Consider the following 19373-nt stretch of genomic DNA (forward strand, 5'->3'; position numbering starts at 1 on the left):
GCACAATATGAGAGGAACATTCTTATTTGCAGCTGTAAGATATGGAGGTCTGTCAGTTATTGCATAAGTAATCTGGTATACTAATAAGAATCACAAGATGATCTCATCAAGTCACCTTATTTGCTTGCTTGTAAGGGAATTATACCTAAATCTGCAGTGATGGAACCAGGTCAACCCCACAGGAAATGTTTGTTCTGATGCCAGGTTGAACCACGTGCCATTTGGCTTTATTACAATGATTGTTTTCTGTTACTTCTTTTCAGACTCAGCTAAGGTAAGATAGAGATTTTTTAAAACCTGGGTTAGGGTGAAATCAGTAAAGAACACCTCCAAATATTAAGTCTGATGTTTGACAATCTACTGCCAAAGCTAAGCAACACCAATGGTCACAATTCCTTCTACGATCATCTTCAAGCCTAAATTAAGTTGCAAAATAAATTATGAGGTCAGCATGCTGCTGGTGGTAGAGGGATAACAGACAAGGTCATCTTAAAATAATCAGTTTAATGAACTGCTTCTAAAATAAGTGGCTTGCATATTAATGATGTCCCTCTTTCTTATTAATTAGGCAGCACTAAAATATTCTTGTTGAATAGTCTGTTATTAAGATAGATAGTTAGCTCAGGAAGTGGGTTGTTTTTCTTTCAGTTTCCCTCTTGGCCTGCAGCAGTCCTTGCCAGGCTCAAATGGTAACAGGAGGATATAGTTTCTATGTTGAGGTTTGCCACTCTTAATTTGCCTGGACACTTTTCAATTGTAATTATGTAGATATGATGAATGCTAAGTGATAGAATGAGATCACTTAACTCTGGTAGGTTCCTGAGGCAACCAGCTTTGATTGAGCGATGTCATACTAAGTTGCAGTGGGACAGCTGCACTAGGACAGAGCAGCCCAAGCACACAGAGATGGGAGTATTCTAAATCTTTTGGTGCTTCTTGAATCCGGTGCCTCCTTCATTCTCAGCCTCTGCCTTTTATTTCAAATAATCAAAATCACTCTTGTGTTCCAGGGAGGGGAGTGGGTTTATAGTAGTTGGGGGAGCAGTTTTAATCCTTACTTCTATTTCCTTCACCTCTTACACTCTACTACATGGATAACCTATGGAAGAAAGTCAGTCAATGTAAGAATGAGCTGACTGGAGTTGTCAGAACATGATAACACAAAGATGACCAGAACAGCAATTGCTAAACCAACTAGGTATGACATCATGCTATGATGGATCCTCTCTGTTTGTTTATTCTAGAAATTATAGAGGAGCTGGAGATGCTTAAGACTCATAATTGATCTCCAGGCAGAGGAAGCTGTAAAGTCAGAAACAACACAGTAAAGCATATAGTTCTGCTGAGTAAAGATTTAAAACAAAAAAGGTTGCTCCTGTAATAACTGTCTTCACAGAAGTGCTTTAGCAAAGCATTGTGTTTCTACAAAATGGGATTCAGGGATGATTGTGAGCATGAGTGCAAGTACTGGGGAAAAATAATTACGAATGTACTGCTGAAGGGAGCATGCTACTATTAAAAGTTTAACTAGCCACAGGCATGTAAGCCATGTGCGCTTTCAAGAGAACCTCAGAGAAAAACCTTTAGTTGTATATACTGTTGAAATACTGTTCTAAACTTGCAGCAAAAGCCCACTGTAGGTATTGTTTTTAGAGAACTTCCACTAGAAGGGTAAGTTACCAACTATATCACTGGTTTGAAATCCATTTTGGAAGGATTGCTGATATATTAGAAACTTGTTCAACTTCATATTGAAAATCAGTTTGCGTGAACAGGTCACTTTATTAATTGGAAATTATTTCTTTAGGTTTAGGCATGCACGAAAAAGTGGCCTAACTGCACATTTAATTACAAAATTTAAATCACTAGAGACAGTGAGTCAATCCCCATGACAAAATTATGCATGCCCTTTACTAGTGTAGATTAATTTTTCCAAATCTTCCACTACAGCAGAAAAACTAAGATTACGGTTTATGTAAACTTGCACTGCATATGTAGCATCGCTTTTTTTATTACAGTGTGATAGCCTTGCCAAGGATTGTTTGTCATCAGTTTGAGGAATGCAGTTAAACCTGTCCACAACAGTGCATGAGGAGACAAGTCTTCAGCTGATGAACAGCAGCTTATGTCCACCAAATTCAACCCTAGTCAAATAATCTACAGCCTTAGCCTGATGAAAGTCTCAACCAAATTTGTTTTGATACATCTCTAACTCTCAGCTGATGGTTTTTTGAAACAAATATAGCCAGAAACTCGTGTACGTAGAGTTAAAAACCATGGATGATATAACCACATTTTCACATTCTGGAATGACAGATTTAATCTCTCAGGTGAATTTGGATACAAGGGTTCCACCACACTCACTCTCAACCACTCCATGCTGGCAAGCTTTTACTTTGTGCAAAGAGGTTACAAGACTATTAAATAATCTTTTAAAAGGTAGTTTCAGAAAGCTTTATTGAATAATTTTGAGCTTGTAACAGCATCAGTAAATTACATTCCGTATTAGCCTGCTTTATGCTTTCAAACCCGTTTCACGCTATGTTATAGAAAATCTGTACAATCATCTTACAGAATGGGTAGTTTAGTTTGTAAGCATATACAGTGTTGATTGCACGTGACTGTGATGGGCCTGAAGACAGGGTTGCTTTGTCACACAATGACACCACAGGCAAAAACACCCAGATCTCTTAAAACACTGTCATGCTGATAAGCCATATGGCTGGTCCAAAGACTCTTCCTTTCTGTTAGCTTGGCCAAAAATAGCTAGATGCATCCCCATGCTATCATACTGTGTTGTTCATTCCAAAATAGGCACTAATTTTAGGCCTGTAGCAATACTGGTGATAATCAAGAAATTTGTTCATTTATTATGGAAGTGAGACTAATTTACTTTATATAAACTATTGCAACTTCATGCAGATAATGTCTTACTGCATAAATGGGAAAACAATTCTATATGGGATTCTTAAGCCCAACATAATTATTTTTAAATTACTTTCTTATATTAATTTCCTATATACTTTGTATGTCTACCTTGTGCAATTAACTTTCCCGACGCCTTATTTGTTAAGTCCACGGTGGCAAATGCAAGATTTCTTCCTTGCTTCAAAATCTGAGCTGTAATCAGTATCTCTTCTCCAATCTTAGCGGCAGAAGTATATCTTCAATGAAGAACAAAATTAACAGGTAAGAGGCTGTACAGAGTACAAATCCAAGAATATTTCTGTATTTTAGATTATCATGAAGGGAATTAGCAAAAGTGAGTAATAAAGACACATCTCCCTCTAACGGCCTGCTTGCAAATCCCCACTTCTTAAAAGTCCTTGAGCTCCTCTAAGTACTTCAGTGGTAATTCAGTGTAAGAGTTCTCTGAGAAAATGGAGGATAGAAAGAAACCCATTGGCTTGGTTCTAAGGAAGAGTCCATTTTGGAACAGAAACCAACTGGATATCTAAGACCTCAGTTAAAAATTCGGCTCCAAGTCCTATTCCAGCCACTGCTGGCTCCCTACAGCCTTTCTAAACCAGTCTGCTGGGTTGAGCTGCAAAATATCTCCATTACAAAGGCTCCTGAAGGTCATTTCTGCATGGAACCTAAGAACAGATTAACTGCTTCCCATACCCTGGTCAGCAAAAAGTCATGGAAATCTGGGAGGCCTTCAGACTTCCCAGGTTTAATGCTGTTTCCATTAATTAGATAACTGTTTTTATTTACATGAATAGGAAGGTGTGCTTTTAAAACATACTCTCCAGAGAATAGCAAGAAATTCCCCCACAAAACAGCTGGAAAGAATTAGGAGGAACAGGATCCAACCATGATCTGAGGCAAGGAAACAATATTACAAAGGAGAATGTATAATTGAGGGATATAAATCTTATTGAGATAAATTTCATCAGCCAGTCTTTTTTAACATGACACCATGTCAAAAGTATGTCAGTCACACCTAATGCTGATGTACTGCAAGCCCCATTAGTTGACAGAGGCAGGGTTTCAATCTTAGTTCATTCTCAGAGGCTACTGCTGATCCTCTTGTGATTAAAAAAAAATAGTTTCTCTGTTTCTCTCTGTTCTTCCCATTACTGAAACAGTTTCCTCATGACAGCCTTTTAAAAAGCTCTTTCTCAAAAAGGAAGAGGTTGTATTATAGCAATATTTGCTATCTAATATGGCTTGTTCACTGAAAGCAGTAGTCTGGGTTAAACAAAGCTATTAATATTGCTTCAGATAACATTTCCTAAAGGTTATGCTACTCAGTCATTTTGGATCAACTCTAGAGACAGCACTTTCTTAACCGATTTTAACCTTTATGTATCTGAATAGGCATACTTGATAGTGTAAATAATTTAGATTTTGGCCTCTTGTTATACTACTGTAGGGAAAAAATACATAATCATAGAGGAATTTCAGGTTCTCGTTTCCTGGTAATCACAGTGGTAGTATAAAGCTTAAATAGATGCTCCAGTCCCACCTGCCCAATGGAGAAATCAGAGGGTGCTGGTGGTAAAGGAGCAAACTTGGCAAAGACCCAGATCACTCCCCACACACTTTTGAAGCTTTTTTAAATTTAACATTTAAAGACAGTTTTGACGAGGGGTTACTTTACTAAAATTTTTAATGCTCTGTGCTAGTTATTTCAAGTAGGATTACTTTAGTTCCAATCAGTCATAATCTCTTCATTAAAAGTAATGAAGCAAAGCTGACATGATCAAAGGTTTCAGAACATTTTTTTTTTTAAGACACAGTGCTTTAAATTTGCATTAGAGGAAGAACTATTCTCAATATAAAACTACCTTGAAATGACCTAGAGCAAAGGAATCTTCCCCCAGTGAGAAACTGATTCAATCTGTAATTCACCCTTTACGTGTGCACACAACAGAGCTAAACTGTTTCCTGTTTTAGTATTTTATGGACTAATACTAAAAAAGGGGCTTATAAAAGCTGCTTACCTTAGATTTTGGTGTTTGAGGATGCACTCTAACATATCTTCACAAGAGAAGACAGAAATTGAGCCAATTTCATAAGACTAAAATTAACCATGTATCAACATCCCTTTACATTCTGTGTAGGAATGCCTACGGACTCTTACATGCATGTAACAAATAAAAGCTTAAAGTCCAACTCAAATTTTGCAACTAAATGGCAATACTCCTAAGCACATTCCCCCCCTCATCAAAACAAGACTTCTGAAACCAAAGAAAACACCTTTTTTAAGTGGGCACTACAGTGTCGAAATGACATACAACGGAGTGATACTGTGTTAGGGGAAGAAACGTTAGTGTGTTCTGGTAAATATGGTGGATGATACCTACGTGATGTTCATGTCCACACTGACCCCAGGCGCTGCTCTTTCTGTGTATATCAATGCTGTTGTTGACACCACATCTATAAGTGTGGCTGTCAAGCCTCCATGTAATGTGCCAAATCTGTTTGTATGCTCCTCCTCTACTTTCATTTCACAAACAATTTTTCCAGGAGTTGCAGAGAGAAGTTTCACCTGTATAACCAAAAAAGGAATAAAAAACTTACTGACAACAGTACCAAAGCCTGATACTACCCTGAGTTAAACTGAAAGTAAATCTTTTTAAATTCTCAACTCCTGGGACAAATTAAAAGATGGAAAATGTAGTAATTCAGCTGTCACTTCAGGTATTTCCATATCTGAGCCTTAGAAGAATTTGTACTTCTAGTGTAGATAAATATTTAAACTGACAGCTTAACAAAACTTCAATACTTGCTGTGCTCTCAGGAACTGCTCAGAAGACAACATTTTTCTCCAATTTTCCTTTTGCTTTAATCTGTGACTGAAAAGCCAGATTAGATAGAACATGAAACTGCTCTGTGTGTACTATAGCTGTGAAAGTGTCTTTATTAGTTCACAAAATGGAAATGAGACTGACAGTAATTAATTAATCATTAAACTAGAGCAACCTCAGTAAAAAGAGATCAGTATTTTGAAATAAGCCTTGGAAATGCTAATCAAATTGGCCTTCCTTACCTGAAATTCATAATCCTGGGTAGAAGTATCCAAGGCTGTATCACACTGTATTACAGCATCATGACTTGCATATGCACTTTTACTCCAGCCCATAGGTGTTAAATAGAAAAATTACAGTACACCTATGGTATCACACTTCCCCGTGTAACCAACACAAGAAGCTGGATCTCTGAGACCAAGAAGTTATTGCAATTCATTATTTTAAAATCTTTTTTATTTCAAGTTTTTTTTAGTTAGTTGCACTGTATTCAAAGTCTGAAAGATATTCAAAATCTGAAAGCAAATGCAAACCTGGGGTAAGTTCAACATATATATATTTACACCTATAACTACGACTTTGAAGTACTTGGATCACAAGTTAAATGTGAGTATAATATTTGTTATAATTCCTACTAATTTTGTGATTTTTTTTACTCTTCTTTTTTAACTTAAACGTTTCCATACCGTAACAATGGAGCTGACTTAAATCTTTTTAATCTTAAAGAGAATTAAGATTGAAATGTCTCCAGTTTCATTATTCCTTATTTATAATGCAGGGTAAGAACTCCGTTTCAGCCAATGTCCCTTTCTGATAGGCCAAAGTTTATCCAGATTTTGCAGAGAAATGATACTAAGATAAATGATGACACAGTACACAATCAATCTACAAACGGAAAGAGTTGGAATTAAGTAGAGGGGAAATCACAGAGGCAGTGTCCTAATATAGAAACAGCACCTTGATCAATGAAAATCCCAAGTGCTAAACAGGCATGCTGAATGGAGGCCTAAATTTCTGACGGAATTTCTAATGAGGACTTTACTGACGCTTGACAGTGGGAGCAGATAAGTTTCCACTGCCGTCAGAGAGTGCTCCAATCCATCAGCCAGGCAAGGAAAGCATGTGGTTTCATTTGTTGTTGCTCTGACCTGGCACTAGCTGCCTGCTCTCCTTGATGAAAACAGCTCAGTATTTTAATGCTTCCAGGACTTATACAGCCAGAGCTGCTGCTTTGTACTTCTCACAGCTCTTCTTGCCTGTCCTCCCACGCGTCTACCTCAGCGAACAGTATGCTGCTTTGGCTTTCAGCCACTACTGCGATGCTCTACTTCTTTGGAGAAAGAGCTTTAAAAACCACAGTCGTTAAGCCCTATGTAGATACTACATTGGAATTAAACCAAAAACTAAGTCTGATGCAGGAGCTGTAAAGTTTCAGACTGAAATCTGTCTTCTTTAGAACAGGAAAAATCTTTAGTCATACTTAGTTATGGTAAGAAAGGCTTCAGGTACCTCCCAGAAAAACATCATATACTTAAAATTCAAACAAAACTATACTTTTATTGTTATGTTTATAGCATCATAATTCTAGAAGGAGATTGCACAAAAAGTCTAAAAGTATTCTGGAGCAAAGCAGGAAGCCTGTCTCCCAAGGCTCACTTCTAGCCAGTTACCTTTATGAGCTGAAATACTGCATTTGCTCTCCACTTGATAGGATTTTAAGGAAAAGGAGAGTAAAGTTATCACAGTGAAGAGTTGACTAAGAACTAATTGGGCTCCACAAATAAATGAGCTTCTTGAATTTAAGGCTTTATACTTTTTATATACAAGACCAAAATGTCTTGGGGAAACAAGGCAAGGACAGTTGCTTTGCAAATAACTACTTTCTATTAAATGTATCAGATCATGGACCTGTCAATAAAAACATGCTTCCAATATTACACTTGCTCTTTTACAATGCAAAACATATAAATCTGGACATGGTTGGCTTTCTTAGATATATTTAGTGCATCATTCCATGTCACAGTTACACAAATAAACAGAATCATACAACAGTTTGGGTTGGAAGGGACCTTCAAAGGTCATCTAGTCCAACCCACCTGCAATGAGCAGGGACATCTGCAACTAGATCAGGTTGCTCAGAGCCCCGTCCAGCCTGGCCTGGGATGTCTTCAGGGATGGGGCATCTACCACCTCTCTGGGCAACCTGGGCCAGTGTTTCACCACCCTCGCTGTAAAAAATTTCTTCCTCCTGTCTAGTCTGAATCTCCCCTCCTTTAGTTTAAAACTGTTACCCCTTGTCCTCTCGCAACAATTACTGCTAAAAAGTCTGTTTCCATCTTTCTTACAGGCCTCTTTTTAAGTACTGAAAGGCTACCATAAGGTCCCCCTAGAGCCTTCTCCAGGCTGAACAACCCCAACTCTCTCAGCCTGTCCTCGTAGAAATAAAAGAAATATAACAGAAATTACATGGAGAATTCTAACATTGCTAAATTTCAGGAGAACACTAAAACTACTTCATAGGACTACCTTACACAGCAGCTTGAGAACACATCAGCTGCACACTACAACATTTAAGAAGACACAGTAACATAATTTCAACTTTTTTTGAGTTGAGAATTGAGGTAGTATTACATTAGAGATGTACCAGTCAAATATATTTGTTTATACTGAGTCTTGTTAGGAGCTCACAGAGCACTTAAGTGCTTGTGGTTTTGCCCTGACTTCCAGGTGAAATGTCAGATGTTATAACAAGCTATTTTTTTTTCTTTTTTTTTTGACAGAGAAGAGTAATAAATCATAATTTCACAATCCTGTAAGTTAGCTAAGTCACAGGTACTACAAAGAGGAGAATACTAGTTACTAAATAACTCATGGTAAGGCTATTCAGCACAATCTTTTTCTTCTGAGAGGTACTGGAAGGCAGTGTATTTAAAGAGTTATTGAGTAATAACTGTGTTTTCTACTGTGCATTACCATCAGGGCCCCACATTCCTGTTAGTAAATCATGAATCCAGGGAAAATGTAGGTTCCATCTGAATATGAGGAGAAACTTCTTTACCTTGAGGGTGCCAGAGCACTGGAACAGGCTGCCCAGAGAGGCTGTGGTGTCTCCTCTTCTGGAGACATTCAAGACCCGCCTGGACACACTCCTGTGTGATCTGCTCTGGGTGAACCTGCTTTAGCAGTGGGGTGGACCAAATGATCTCCAGAGGTCAATTCCAACCCGAACCACTCTGTGATTCTGTGAAAAAGCAATGGCAGAGGCAGGCCTGCACGCCTGGGCTCCTGATGTGCCCACAGCCGTCCCATGGCAGTTGGGGTTCAGCTTCAACCCCAGCCTTGGCCTCCTGCAGCTTGGGCGGCCTGGCCCTGGGACACCACTCACTGCGCTGCTGCCCACCCGAAGCAGTGCCTGAGGCGGGCACTGCCCTGGCCAGCCAGCACAGCTTCACCAGGCCTCAGCCGAGCCTCGGGCTGTGAGACGGCCTGTAAGGAAAGTACACCTCATAGAATGTCCTGGGTTGGAAGGGACCCACAAGGATCATCGAGCCCAACCCCTGTCCCTGCATGTGACAACCCCACAGTTCACACCATGTGTCTGAGGGTGTTGTCCAGTCTCTTCTTGAACACTGTCAGGCTTGGGGCTGTGACACCTCCCTGGGGAGCCTGTTCCAGTGCTCCACCACCCTCTGGGGGAAGAACCTTTTCCTCATGTCCAACCTAAACCTCCCTTGGCACATCTTCCTGGCATTCCCTCGGTGCAGATTTTTATTCCCCGAGGGGAAAAGCCGGCCTTTGAACAAGCAGCCCCACCTCGGCCGAACCGGCGTGTCTCCAGTCAGAAGCTGTCGCTACCGTCACCGGCCGCGCCGGGCGGGAGACCCTCCCGCGTGCCCCTCCCGCCGGCCCGCCCGTACCTTCTGGAGCACCCGGTCGAAGCCCTGCGACTCCACCATGTACTTCATAGCCTGCTTCAAGGACTCCACCGTCAACCCCATGCTGCCCTCCCGCCCGGCGGTCACCCGCCCGCGCCCCGGAACCACAACCCCGGCGGGAGGAGCTTCCTCCCGGCTTCCTCCTGCAGCTCCCCGCCCGTGGAAGCCATGGAGGCGGTGGCGATGGGGCGGCGGGAGGAGGACAAGGAGGGCCGGTGCCCGCAGGCAGGGAGGGAACCACCGCTGCCGGCGGAGAAGGCGAAAGAGGAGAACGAGTTGCACCTCGCCAAGCGGAGGAAAGTGCTGTGCTCCGAGTTTGCCGCCATCACCAGCAGCGACGCGGCGGTGGCGCGCAGCTTCTTGGCCGACAACGACTGGCACTTGCAGGTACGCCCGGAGGCGGCGGCGGGACCGCGGGGCTGTCCCGGTGGTGGCGGCAGCCCCTTCCCCGCCGTCTGCCTCTGTGTTTCAGAGGGCGCTGAACGCCTATTTCGAGCCGCCGCTGGAGGAGGAAAAGGAGGAAGATGTGGATGTGGAGAAGGCGGCGGCGGGTGGGGTGCAGCCAGCCTGCCCCGGGCCCGGCAGCTGGTACGTGACACCTGAGGAGAGCCACAAAGATGATTAAGGGAGTGGAGCATCTGCCTTATGCGGAAAGGATGAGGGAGCTGGGGCTCTTTAGCTTGGAGAGAAGAGGAGACTGAGAGGTGACCTCATTAATGTTTATAAATATGTAAAGGGTGAGTGTCACGAGGATGGAGCCAGGCTCTTCTCGGTGACAACCAATGGTAGGACAAGGGGCAATGGGTACAAACTGGAACACAGGAGGTTCCACCTAAATATGAGAAGAAACTTCTTTTCAGTAAGGGTATCAGAACACTGTAACAGGCTGCCCAGGGGGTTTGTGGAGTCTCCCTCTCTGGAGACATTCAAAACCCACCTGGACACCTTCCTGTGTAACCTCATCTGGGTGTTCCTGCTCCAGCAGGGGGATTGGACTGGATGATCTCTTGAGGTCTCTTCCAATCCCTAACATTCTGTGATACTGTGATGTGACAGGCAGCGGCTCGGGGGCGCCCGGGCTGGCGGGGTGAGGGGAGCGGTGCCCCCGCAGCTCCCGGTTGTAGGCAGGTTCCTCTCCGCAGGGGGGGTGCAGGGCCCCCGCACCCACGGAGAGGCACCTCCCGGGTCCTAGCGTCCCCCTCCCCGGGAGCAGCGCTCCGCTCTCCACCTGACCCGGCACTTCTGCTGAGCTGTGATGGGGCAGATGGTTTCCATGCCTCGCCCTTAAGTTTCCGCCCTGGTTCTCGTTGTTTCCCAAGGCTGCCCCCTTCGAGGGGAACAGCCACCTTCTCTTGAGAAGATGCCCCATCACTCTGTGGATGCTTCAGCTGCCTTCCTCTGGGCTAGCAGATGGGGAGCCTTTTGGGGAAGGGACAGGGTCATTTTCTTTTTATGGTCTTGCCTTGTGCAGCTATACATATGCAGATGTTACTGTACATGCACACACTTGTATAAGTGTAAACTGAGCATAGATGTCATATACTAGATGTATTTATACTTCTGTAAATAAAATTGACAGGTACTTGCACACCTTGTTAAATATACCTGTGGAAGTTATGATCACAACATACCTGTGGGGCATACCAAGGGTGTGTGTGGAATTGAGCTTTTACAGATCTCTGTCATTCGCAGTCCCAAGGGAAGCTTTTTGTCCGGTAGATTTGTTTATTACAGACTTGCATGGTGTGTAGGAGAGCCCTTATGATCTTTATAGTTATGAGTAAGAGGTATTTGATAACAGCATACCTGGTTTTGCTTGATATGTATGTATGAAAAATGCAAGCCTGCTGAGTGTTAGCATTGGTCTCTAGGTAGTCTGTGATGAGTCAGAATACATCCCTATCAAATTGGCAGCGCTTTTTTCTTTTCTGTCCTCTTTCTGTCTTTCCACTCTGGGTTCTGTCTTGAGCTGTTGTATGCAGCATATGTTGGGAGGGAGGACTATTTGGAGATCTCCCAGTCAGAGGAAGATTACACAGACTTTCGTATTTCATCTCAAAATCCTTCAGGTTACAATGTAAATATAAAAAATAGTCATGGAAATATTGGAGGCGTATACTGTGTTATTTACCTACTTAAATATCCATTAGCTTCCTCTCTTTTGCTTTTGTTTTTCTGTTGAGTTTAAATTACATGAGCATGGTAGTGCAATCTTACATTGTTTGTGCAGCACCCAGTATAAAACCAGTGCTAAGTTATAGGGAATAGATTTGTTTTGGTTCAAGACCTTGTTTTCATGTGTGTGTACAAATTCTGCCTTTAAAACCAAAACTCTAACATCCCAGCTTCACCAAAATACAGTTTGTCTAGTCTTAGCTATGCTATTTACTGTATTTTGTTACAGAGTTTCCCTTCACTCAGGGAATTTACATTGGATCAGTGCTGTGGTTTAACCGCAGTGGGTAGCTCAGCCCCACACAACCACTTAATCTCTTCTTCCCAGAGTGAGATGAGGAAGAGAATTGGAAGGGTAAAAGTATGAAAACTCACAGGCTGAGTTAAAGATATTTTTATAGGTAAAGCAAAAGTCATGCATGCGAGCAAAGCAAAACAAGGAATTCACTCACTACTTCCCATTGACGGGTGTTCAACCATCTCCAGGAAAGCAGGATTCTTCCTCCTTTCCCTCTGCTTTTATTGCTGAGCACAATGTCATACAGTATGGGATGTCCCTTTGGTGAATTTGGGTCAACTGTCCTGGCTGTGTCCCCTCCCAGTCTCCTGTCCACGCCAGCCCACTCATTGGTGGGGCAGCAGAGAAGGCCTTGATGCTGTGTAAGCACTGCTCATGACACCTAACACATCCCTGGGATACCAACACTGTTTTGGTCACAAGTCCAAACCACATCACCATATGAGCTGCTATCAAGAAAATTTACTCCATCCCAGGCAAACCAGTACAACCATGTTAGAGTCTGGTTCTCTTTAGCAACACAGTCCCTAAACAATGACTAGACAGGACACTTAAACTTTGACAGTGTTGCTTAGCCTTTGTCAGATCAACAGGGTAGACAGGGCCTGTGTTTTTCAGGTGGGAACTGGGTTGAATATTCTCAAAGAAAAGAATTACCAGTTTGTTACAAGAGAAAGTTTGTACATGTACCTCCCCAGGGGGTTCCACGATTGAAAGAATCTCAGCTGTACTACAAAGACAGGCACATAAAAGCAAGTCCTGGCTGCAGTTCTCTGTTTCTAATAGGCTAAAAAAGTGTTTGAAAAAGTAACATACGGAGCCCCCCTATATTTCAATGGGGAAGAGTGAAATTACTCAAGTGCTTTTGATTACATTGGTCACCATCTGATTAACTTAAATCAGAATGATAACTGTTATCTTGTGTTTATAAGGAAGAGGAAAAAACACTTAGTTCACCTGTGTACTAAGGCTGTGTATGACTGAGGTCTGTATGTTTCAGTTGCTGTGCTTTTAAATTATGTTGTAATCGATACATGTTAACTTATATGTTGGAAAAATTTTAGATGGCCACCTGTAAATTGTGATGGGTCTAAAACATTTTTCTTTAGAAGATAAGGCAGGTAATAGCAGAAAGAATAGTATTATGCCTATTGACAGACAAGTAAACTCTCTCTTCAGGATTGACCTCACAGGAGTTGCGACTACTAGTAATGCTGATGTCAGTAGTGCAGACTTGAAGCAAAAAGAAGATGACAGCAGCTTCTCACTGATAACGTGGAACATTGATGGGCTGGATGTAGGAAATCTAAAAGAAAGAGCTAGAGGAATCTGTTCTTACCTGGCATTGTAAGTGTAGCTTCATCTTTGTATTGTTGTGTACTGAGCTTTAAAGGAAAAAGCATCTTGTTTTAGTTATTTACAAGTCTTCATGCCCAAATTATCTTAACATTAGATGCAACAACACAATCACTTTATAAATCCTAAATAGCTGGATAAAAGTTGATATACTGGTTGGAAGAGGTGTGAACCTGTGCAGCATCCTGAAGGTTAAATACTTTGTGCATGCTAGTGTAAAAAGCTTTTTTGTCTCATTCCAGTAATATAAGTAACTCCACACTAGAGCAAACTGTTTGAAACAACAAAAAAGGTTAGTTTTTAGTGAAATGTGAAAAATTGCAGTCTTCCCATTACTGTTGCTTGTCTATCAAAAAAGAAAATGTGCAAGGCAAGAGAAAAGCCATAGAATGTGTGATTACCTGTTATAGCTTCACCAGTGGTAGTCTTCTATGAATATATTTATGAGCAATTTAACAATTACATAAATTGATTTTCCTTAATACAGTAACAGTGTAAATTAAATTATTTAAACTAGTGATAATTTAAGTTCTTAAAACAGCAGAAATGCCATGACTAAATCACTTTTCACTTGATTTTGTTAATCTGGGGTGACAATATTTTTCTTCTGTAAATAAGACCTTAGGTTTGTCCTTCACCTGCTTAGAGGAGGGTTATTCAGTGGTGTAGCAGAAATAGGGACAGCTGTAAAGTCATTTCTAAATCAGTATTTTCAGGACTACTGCCCCACGTGAACTGTTACTGATTGCATAGCTTTAAGAAATAAAGAAGCTTGGTATTGATGAGACTGGAGAAAATTAACGGCAGATTACCTGGGAGGATTTCTTGTAAGGGAATGAGATGGTGGTTGGAATCTTCTGAAGAACTTGGATGTTGCAGAACATGTTCCAAAGCTGCATAAGTTGAATTCGTCATGTATGTGGTATATGAAACCTGTGCAAATGTTCGCAAGATCAAGGTACAAGGAAGTAATGCATTTTACTACCTTGTCAGGTCCGTCTCCATAATAGTAATTGTTTCCTCCTTTATGGCACTGTGTCTATATGCAGCTAAATATGATGGTAGGAGGTTAAAAAATAACAAAAACCCAACAAACAAACCCAAACCAACAAACAAAAAAACCTGACAGATTTTTACAATATCTAGGAATACGAGGGCAAGGTGCACCTGAAATCCCTGATCCTCTTCCATTTGGCCCCAGACTGTAGTGGTTAATTTAAAATATTTTCTTGCCAATTTCAGATATAGTCCAGATGTTGTGTTTTTACAAGAGGTCATCCAACCACATCTCCGTCTTCTAGAGATGAGAGCGAGCAGCTACACTGTTATTCCAGGTAAGAAATAACCCTCAGTTTCTAAAGACAGAAATCGGAAAGAGTAAGTTGGGTTTTATTCTGTCTCTCCTACCTAAATCTCTGACCATTTGTAGGAATGAAAAGAGGAGAGTGAAGAAGAAAGCACTTAAATTATTTTCTGTGTTTTGATATCAGGATATAGACTGATGCAAATTATGCATGTGAAAAGCTTGCTTGCCTGGTGGTTTCTTTTGTATTTTTTTCTGCATTTTGAAAGACTGACAGCAAGGGTGGCCAAAGAAGTGCCACAGAGAAGTCATTTCTTAATATTTGCTTTTAAAATATCTGAAAAATTCACACCACTGTTACAAAACTTCTAACTAATGACTTAATTTTATAAATTAAGACGATTCTCCCAGGTCATGGTAAAAAGGTCTCTTTTAGAACCTTAACTTATTTATGGCATGACAGAAGATATCCTTGACAGTTTTTTTCCCTTGTTCTTCTTTAGGCAACATAGATGGCTATTTCACTGTCATAATGTTGAAGAAATCAAGAGTGAAGATACTGAAATATGAGATAATACCTTTTCCATCAACCTCTATGATGAGGAACCTTTTGGTTGTGCATGTGAGTGAGTCAGTATGTACTGAACAGCTGTGTTTCTCCCTTCAAAACAAAAAATTCCAGAAAAGGCTGGACTGGCTTTGCTCTGTGGCAGTCTCAAACAGCAGAAAAGCTTCTCCAAACACAGGAACCCATTTGATGCATTTGATACTAACGAACTTAAATATTTATGTAAGTTACTGGCTGTGCTTTGTTTCCAAGTCTCATAAACTCTGAAAACAAAACTAAAAGCCTGTTATCCACTTGTCAGCCACTTTACTTCAATGTAAAACTAATATTAACCAGAGCTTTGTCAATCAGTAATTTACTTCGTGATTATATTTTGTCTTTGAACTTCTTATCCTGCTGTGGATAGTAACATTGCTTCTTTCTTTCATGCACAGGTGAGCATATCTGGTAATGAACTTTGCCTCATGACTTCTCATCTGGAGAGCACTAAAGATCATTCTAAGGAGCGTATGAAGCAGTTGAAAATAGTGTTAAACAAAATGCAGAAGGAGTCTGAGTCCACCACTGTTATATTTGGAGGTGATACAAACCTCAGAGACAGTGAGGTAAATAGAAATAAGCAACCTTGTTATTTTGAGAAGGTACCCTGACAGAAACTTCTGAGGCTTTTCTGTTGCCTTTATGAGAAATGACCTGCTTAGGCAGAACAGAGATATGCAACATTTATTCTTAAAAAGTGGAAGCACAACTAAGTAGAAGCTGTGGCGTTGCTTTGCTGAGGCATTGTTATAGCTGAGGTTGTGTATATGAGGAGCTCCCCCCTCCCCCAAATGACAAAATGCTTTATTGGTAATATTTATATCTGATGAGATGCAGGGGTAGTCGATGAAGTTTCAACTTGAAAAGCGTCTTCTCATTTTGAGAACCTGATCTTCACTTGCTCAGCTCTCTGATTCTCAGAGAGTTAATGCTTGTAGAGTCAATGAGAGAAGAGAGTGCTCTGGAGAAATAGATCTTGGGAGTTTAAAATAAATCCCCCATCATAGGGATAATCAAAAGTTGGTTTTGACTGCTGATATTAAAAGTTAAATTTGTGCATTATTACTAAAGGTCAGTGTTTCATCTTTCCCTATAATGAAATTTCATTGCAGTGAGCTGGAATGACATTATTTCAAGGAACATGGTGTTGACCCCTGTACCTCAAAATTTCGGAGCTGAATGTTTATTTTGTAATGTGTTTTGGATTTAGAAAGTACGATAAGAATTGGTCATGCTTTAGAGTATCCTGAGAAACACCAAAATTTAGAAACGTCTCCCATATCTTCATTTTTAACAACTCATGTTTCACAGAAAAAAAGCGATGATGTGGTTTTGAAGGTAAAATTTGCAAATTCAGTATCTTGTGGATTTTCCCTCCCCTTCTACTTTCAGGTTGCTAAACTGGGTAGCTTACCTAACAACATCATGGATATCTGGGAGTTTTTGGGTAAACCTCAACACTGCCGCTACACTTGGGACACCTACTCCAATACCAACCTGAATGCAGAGTACAAGTGCAAGTTGAGGTTTGATCGCATTTACTTTCGGCCTGCAGCAGACGGGGGACATATTATTCCACGAAGTATGGACTTAATCGGACTGGAAAAACTAGACTGTGGCAGATTCCCTAGTGATCACTGGGGTCTTCTGTGTAAGTTTGATGTGATATTATAAAAAAAAAACCAAAACAACAAACCAGACAGTCTTGCATTGTTAATTTTTAGGTGACCTGTTCTTGTTTTTTACAAAATTTTACCCTCTCAGTTTAAATAGGACGTATTTAAATTTTCAACCCCAATACATTCTCTGCTCTTGACTCTTACTGGAATGGCTCCATTTCAAGCCAAGGATCCCTTTACTTCATAGTGTGCATCTATTCTGGAATCAAATTTTTGAAAATTTACTTTTAGCAGTACACACAAATACAAAACCAAATTCTAGTCTTAAAACGGGAGGAAAAACCTGTAAATACAATTCATAAACATACTTGGTGATTTAAAACTCACTTTTATTTTGGCATGTATTATAATCTCATAATAAATGCTGCTTTTTATTTTAAGAATACTTTTATTATGTCTGCTTTGTTTCTTTTGTAACTGTTTCTGGCACCCTGAGTACAGGAAAAACATGGACCTGTTCGAGGGGGGCCAGAGTCAGCCACAAAAATCATCAGAGGGCTGGAACAGCTCTGCTGTGAGGACAGGCTGAGAGAGTTGGGGTTGTTCAGCCTGGAGAAGAGAAAGCTCTGGGGAGACCTTATTGCAGCCTTTCAGTGCTTAAAAGGAGCCTGTAAGAAAGATGGAGACAGACTTTGTAGCAGGACCTGTTGCGATAGAGCAAGGGGCGATTCAAGCTGGACATGAGGAAGAAATTTATTACAATGAGAGTGGTGAAACACTGGCCCAGGTTGCCCAGAGAGGTGGTAGGTGCCCTGTTCCTGGAGACATTCCAGGCCAGGCTGGATGGGTCTCTGAGCAACCTGGTCTAGTTGAAGATGTCGCTGCTCATTGCAGGGGGTTGGACTAGATGACCTTTGAAGGTCCTTTACAACCCAAACTATTCTGTGAGTCTGTGATTTCCATTATCCTTTACAACTCTGTCTTTTGTAGGGTGTTTTGTATTAGCTTTGGAAGTTTGTGTTGTATATATGTACTTATTCAGGCAAGGAGCTGAGGAAAGAATGCTGAGGTCTTAGAGAATAAGAGTTTCTTAAATAGGAATTAGACTTATATTGAACAGATTTAAGAATGATATGCCTTCTATTGGACAAGAAAATCATATAGGCAGATACATGGAAGTTGTTCATGTGGGAATGTATATACCTTACTTTGTGTTTATTAACCTGGATATGAGTTGTAGATTAAAATGTGTTATTTTTCTAGTGAGCTTCTAGAAACAATGCTCTGGTAAACTGTTGTGCAAAGCCTGAACAGCTCAAGGTCTCACTGACTTTGCAAAAGATTAAACAGACTCTCTTACTCAAAGAACTGTGTAATCAATCTTGTATAAACTGTCATTTCATAGTTATGCAAAGTACTAAACTGCTTTAAACTGAAAAGTGTCCTAACTTTCTGATGTGAAGTTCAGTGCACAGACATGGAGAAGAAGCACAGACAACCCCTGTCAATGACACAAAGTGAACACAGTAGCTGACAGTCTGAATTCCTTTACTTGTTCATCTTTGGTCTTAAGCCCAAAGCTTACAAACCACTTGTATTTTGCTGGACTTCTGTAGCGGGTTAGCCCCAGGTGGTTGCCAGGCTCCCACCCAGCCACTCATTCCCCTAATCCCTGGTGAGATGCAAAGAAGAAATGGGAAGAAACAGAAACGGGAAAGGTCATGGCATGGGATAAAAACAGGGAGATGACTTACCGGTTACCCTTATGGGCAAAATAAACTTGATTTGGGGAAATTAATTTATGCCAAGTAGCATATATGTATTACTGATTTGGGTATTAGGAAACAAAAAGAAAAACATTAAAGTATCTAGGGGAGACACCTTTTCTCTTTCTCAATGTCAATGCCACCACAGGGTCCTCTCCTCCCTCTTGTTATTGCTGCAGGTTATGCTGTTCCTTCAGCAGGGTAAGGAGTGACAGGAAGGGGGTTATGGTCGGCACACAAATGTGCTTCTCAGCTGTGCCCTCCCTCTCCCGCTTCTCCTCTGCTCCCCTGTGGGTCCTCCATGGGCTCAGGCTGTATGTGCTCTGCCATGGAGTACCTCCTCTGACCCGGGTGTTCCCTCTGCTGTTTCTCACTCTTTTTTTCCTCCTCCTCTGCCTGCACAGCTGTTTCTGCCTTGTCTTATGTATGCTTTCTCTGAGAACTCACCACCTTGGTTGCGGGTCTCAGCTGTGCCCCGCAGTGGGTCTACTGGAGACATCTGGAACTGTCTGGCATGGGGCAGCCCCCGCTGCTCCTCACAGAGGCCCCTGCAGCCCT

At 41.2% G+C, this 19373-nt stretch overlaps 2 protein-coding genes across 4 annotated transcripts; one reads left to right on the forward strand and one right to left on the reverse strand.

Moving 5' to 3' along the window:
- Nucleotides 1-2440: 2440 nt before the first annotated feature.
- Nucleotides 2441-9814, reverse strand: ACOT13 (acyl-CoA thioesterase 13). 2 transcript variants are annotated; one of them, XM_013367910.3, is made up of 3 exons: nucleotides 9674-9814; nucleotides 5313-5497; nucleotides 2441-3164 (listed from the first exon to the last, which is right to left on the reverse strand). In XM_013367910.3, the coding sequence occupies exons 1-3, from the start codon at nucleotides 9752-9754 to the stop codon at nucleotides 3008-3010; spliced, it is 423 nt and encodes a 140-aa protein (XP_013223364.2). In that variant the 5' UTR covers nucleotides 9755-9814; the 3' UTR covers nucleotides 2441-3007. The 2 variants fall into 2 exon arrangements, with proteins under 2 accessions (XP_013223364.2, XP_064909063.1); XM_065052991.1 differs by lacking the exon at nucleotides 9674-9814 and adding an exon at nucleotides 5999-6106.
- TDP2 (tyrosyl-DNA phosphodiesterase 2) lies at nucleotides 9775-18414 on the forward strand. Of its 2 annotated transcripts, none has more exons than XM_065052989.1 (7): nucleotides 9775-10078; nucleotides 10164-10279; nucleotides 13344-13511; nucleotides 14763-14854; nucleotides 15327-15613; nucleotides 15826-15996; nucleotides 16823-18414. In XM_065052989.1, exons 1-7 carry the CDS (start codon nucleotides 9860-9862, stop codon nucleotides 17102-17104), a joined length of 1335 nt encoding a protein of 444 aa, XP_064909061.1. In that variant the 5' UTR covers nucleotides 9775-9859; the 3' UTR covers nucleotides 17105-18414. The 2 variants fall into 2 exon arrangements, with proteins under 2 accessions (XP_064909061.1, XP_005505323.2); XM_005505266.3 differs by having other exon boundaries at nucleotides 9790-10078; nucleotides 15327-15445.
- The last annotated feature ends 959 nt before the right edge of the window (nucleotides 18415-19373 follow it).

This window comes from Columba livia, chromosome 2 (genome assembly GCF_036013475.1).
Source record: "Columba livia isolate bColLiv1 breed racing homer chromosome 2, bColLiv1.pat.W.v2, whole genome shotgun sequence".
Taxonomy (NCBI): Eukaryota; Metazoa; Chordata; class Aves; order Columbiformes; family Columbidae; genus Columba; species Columba livia.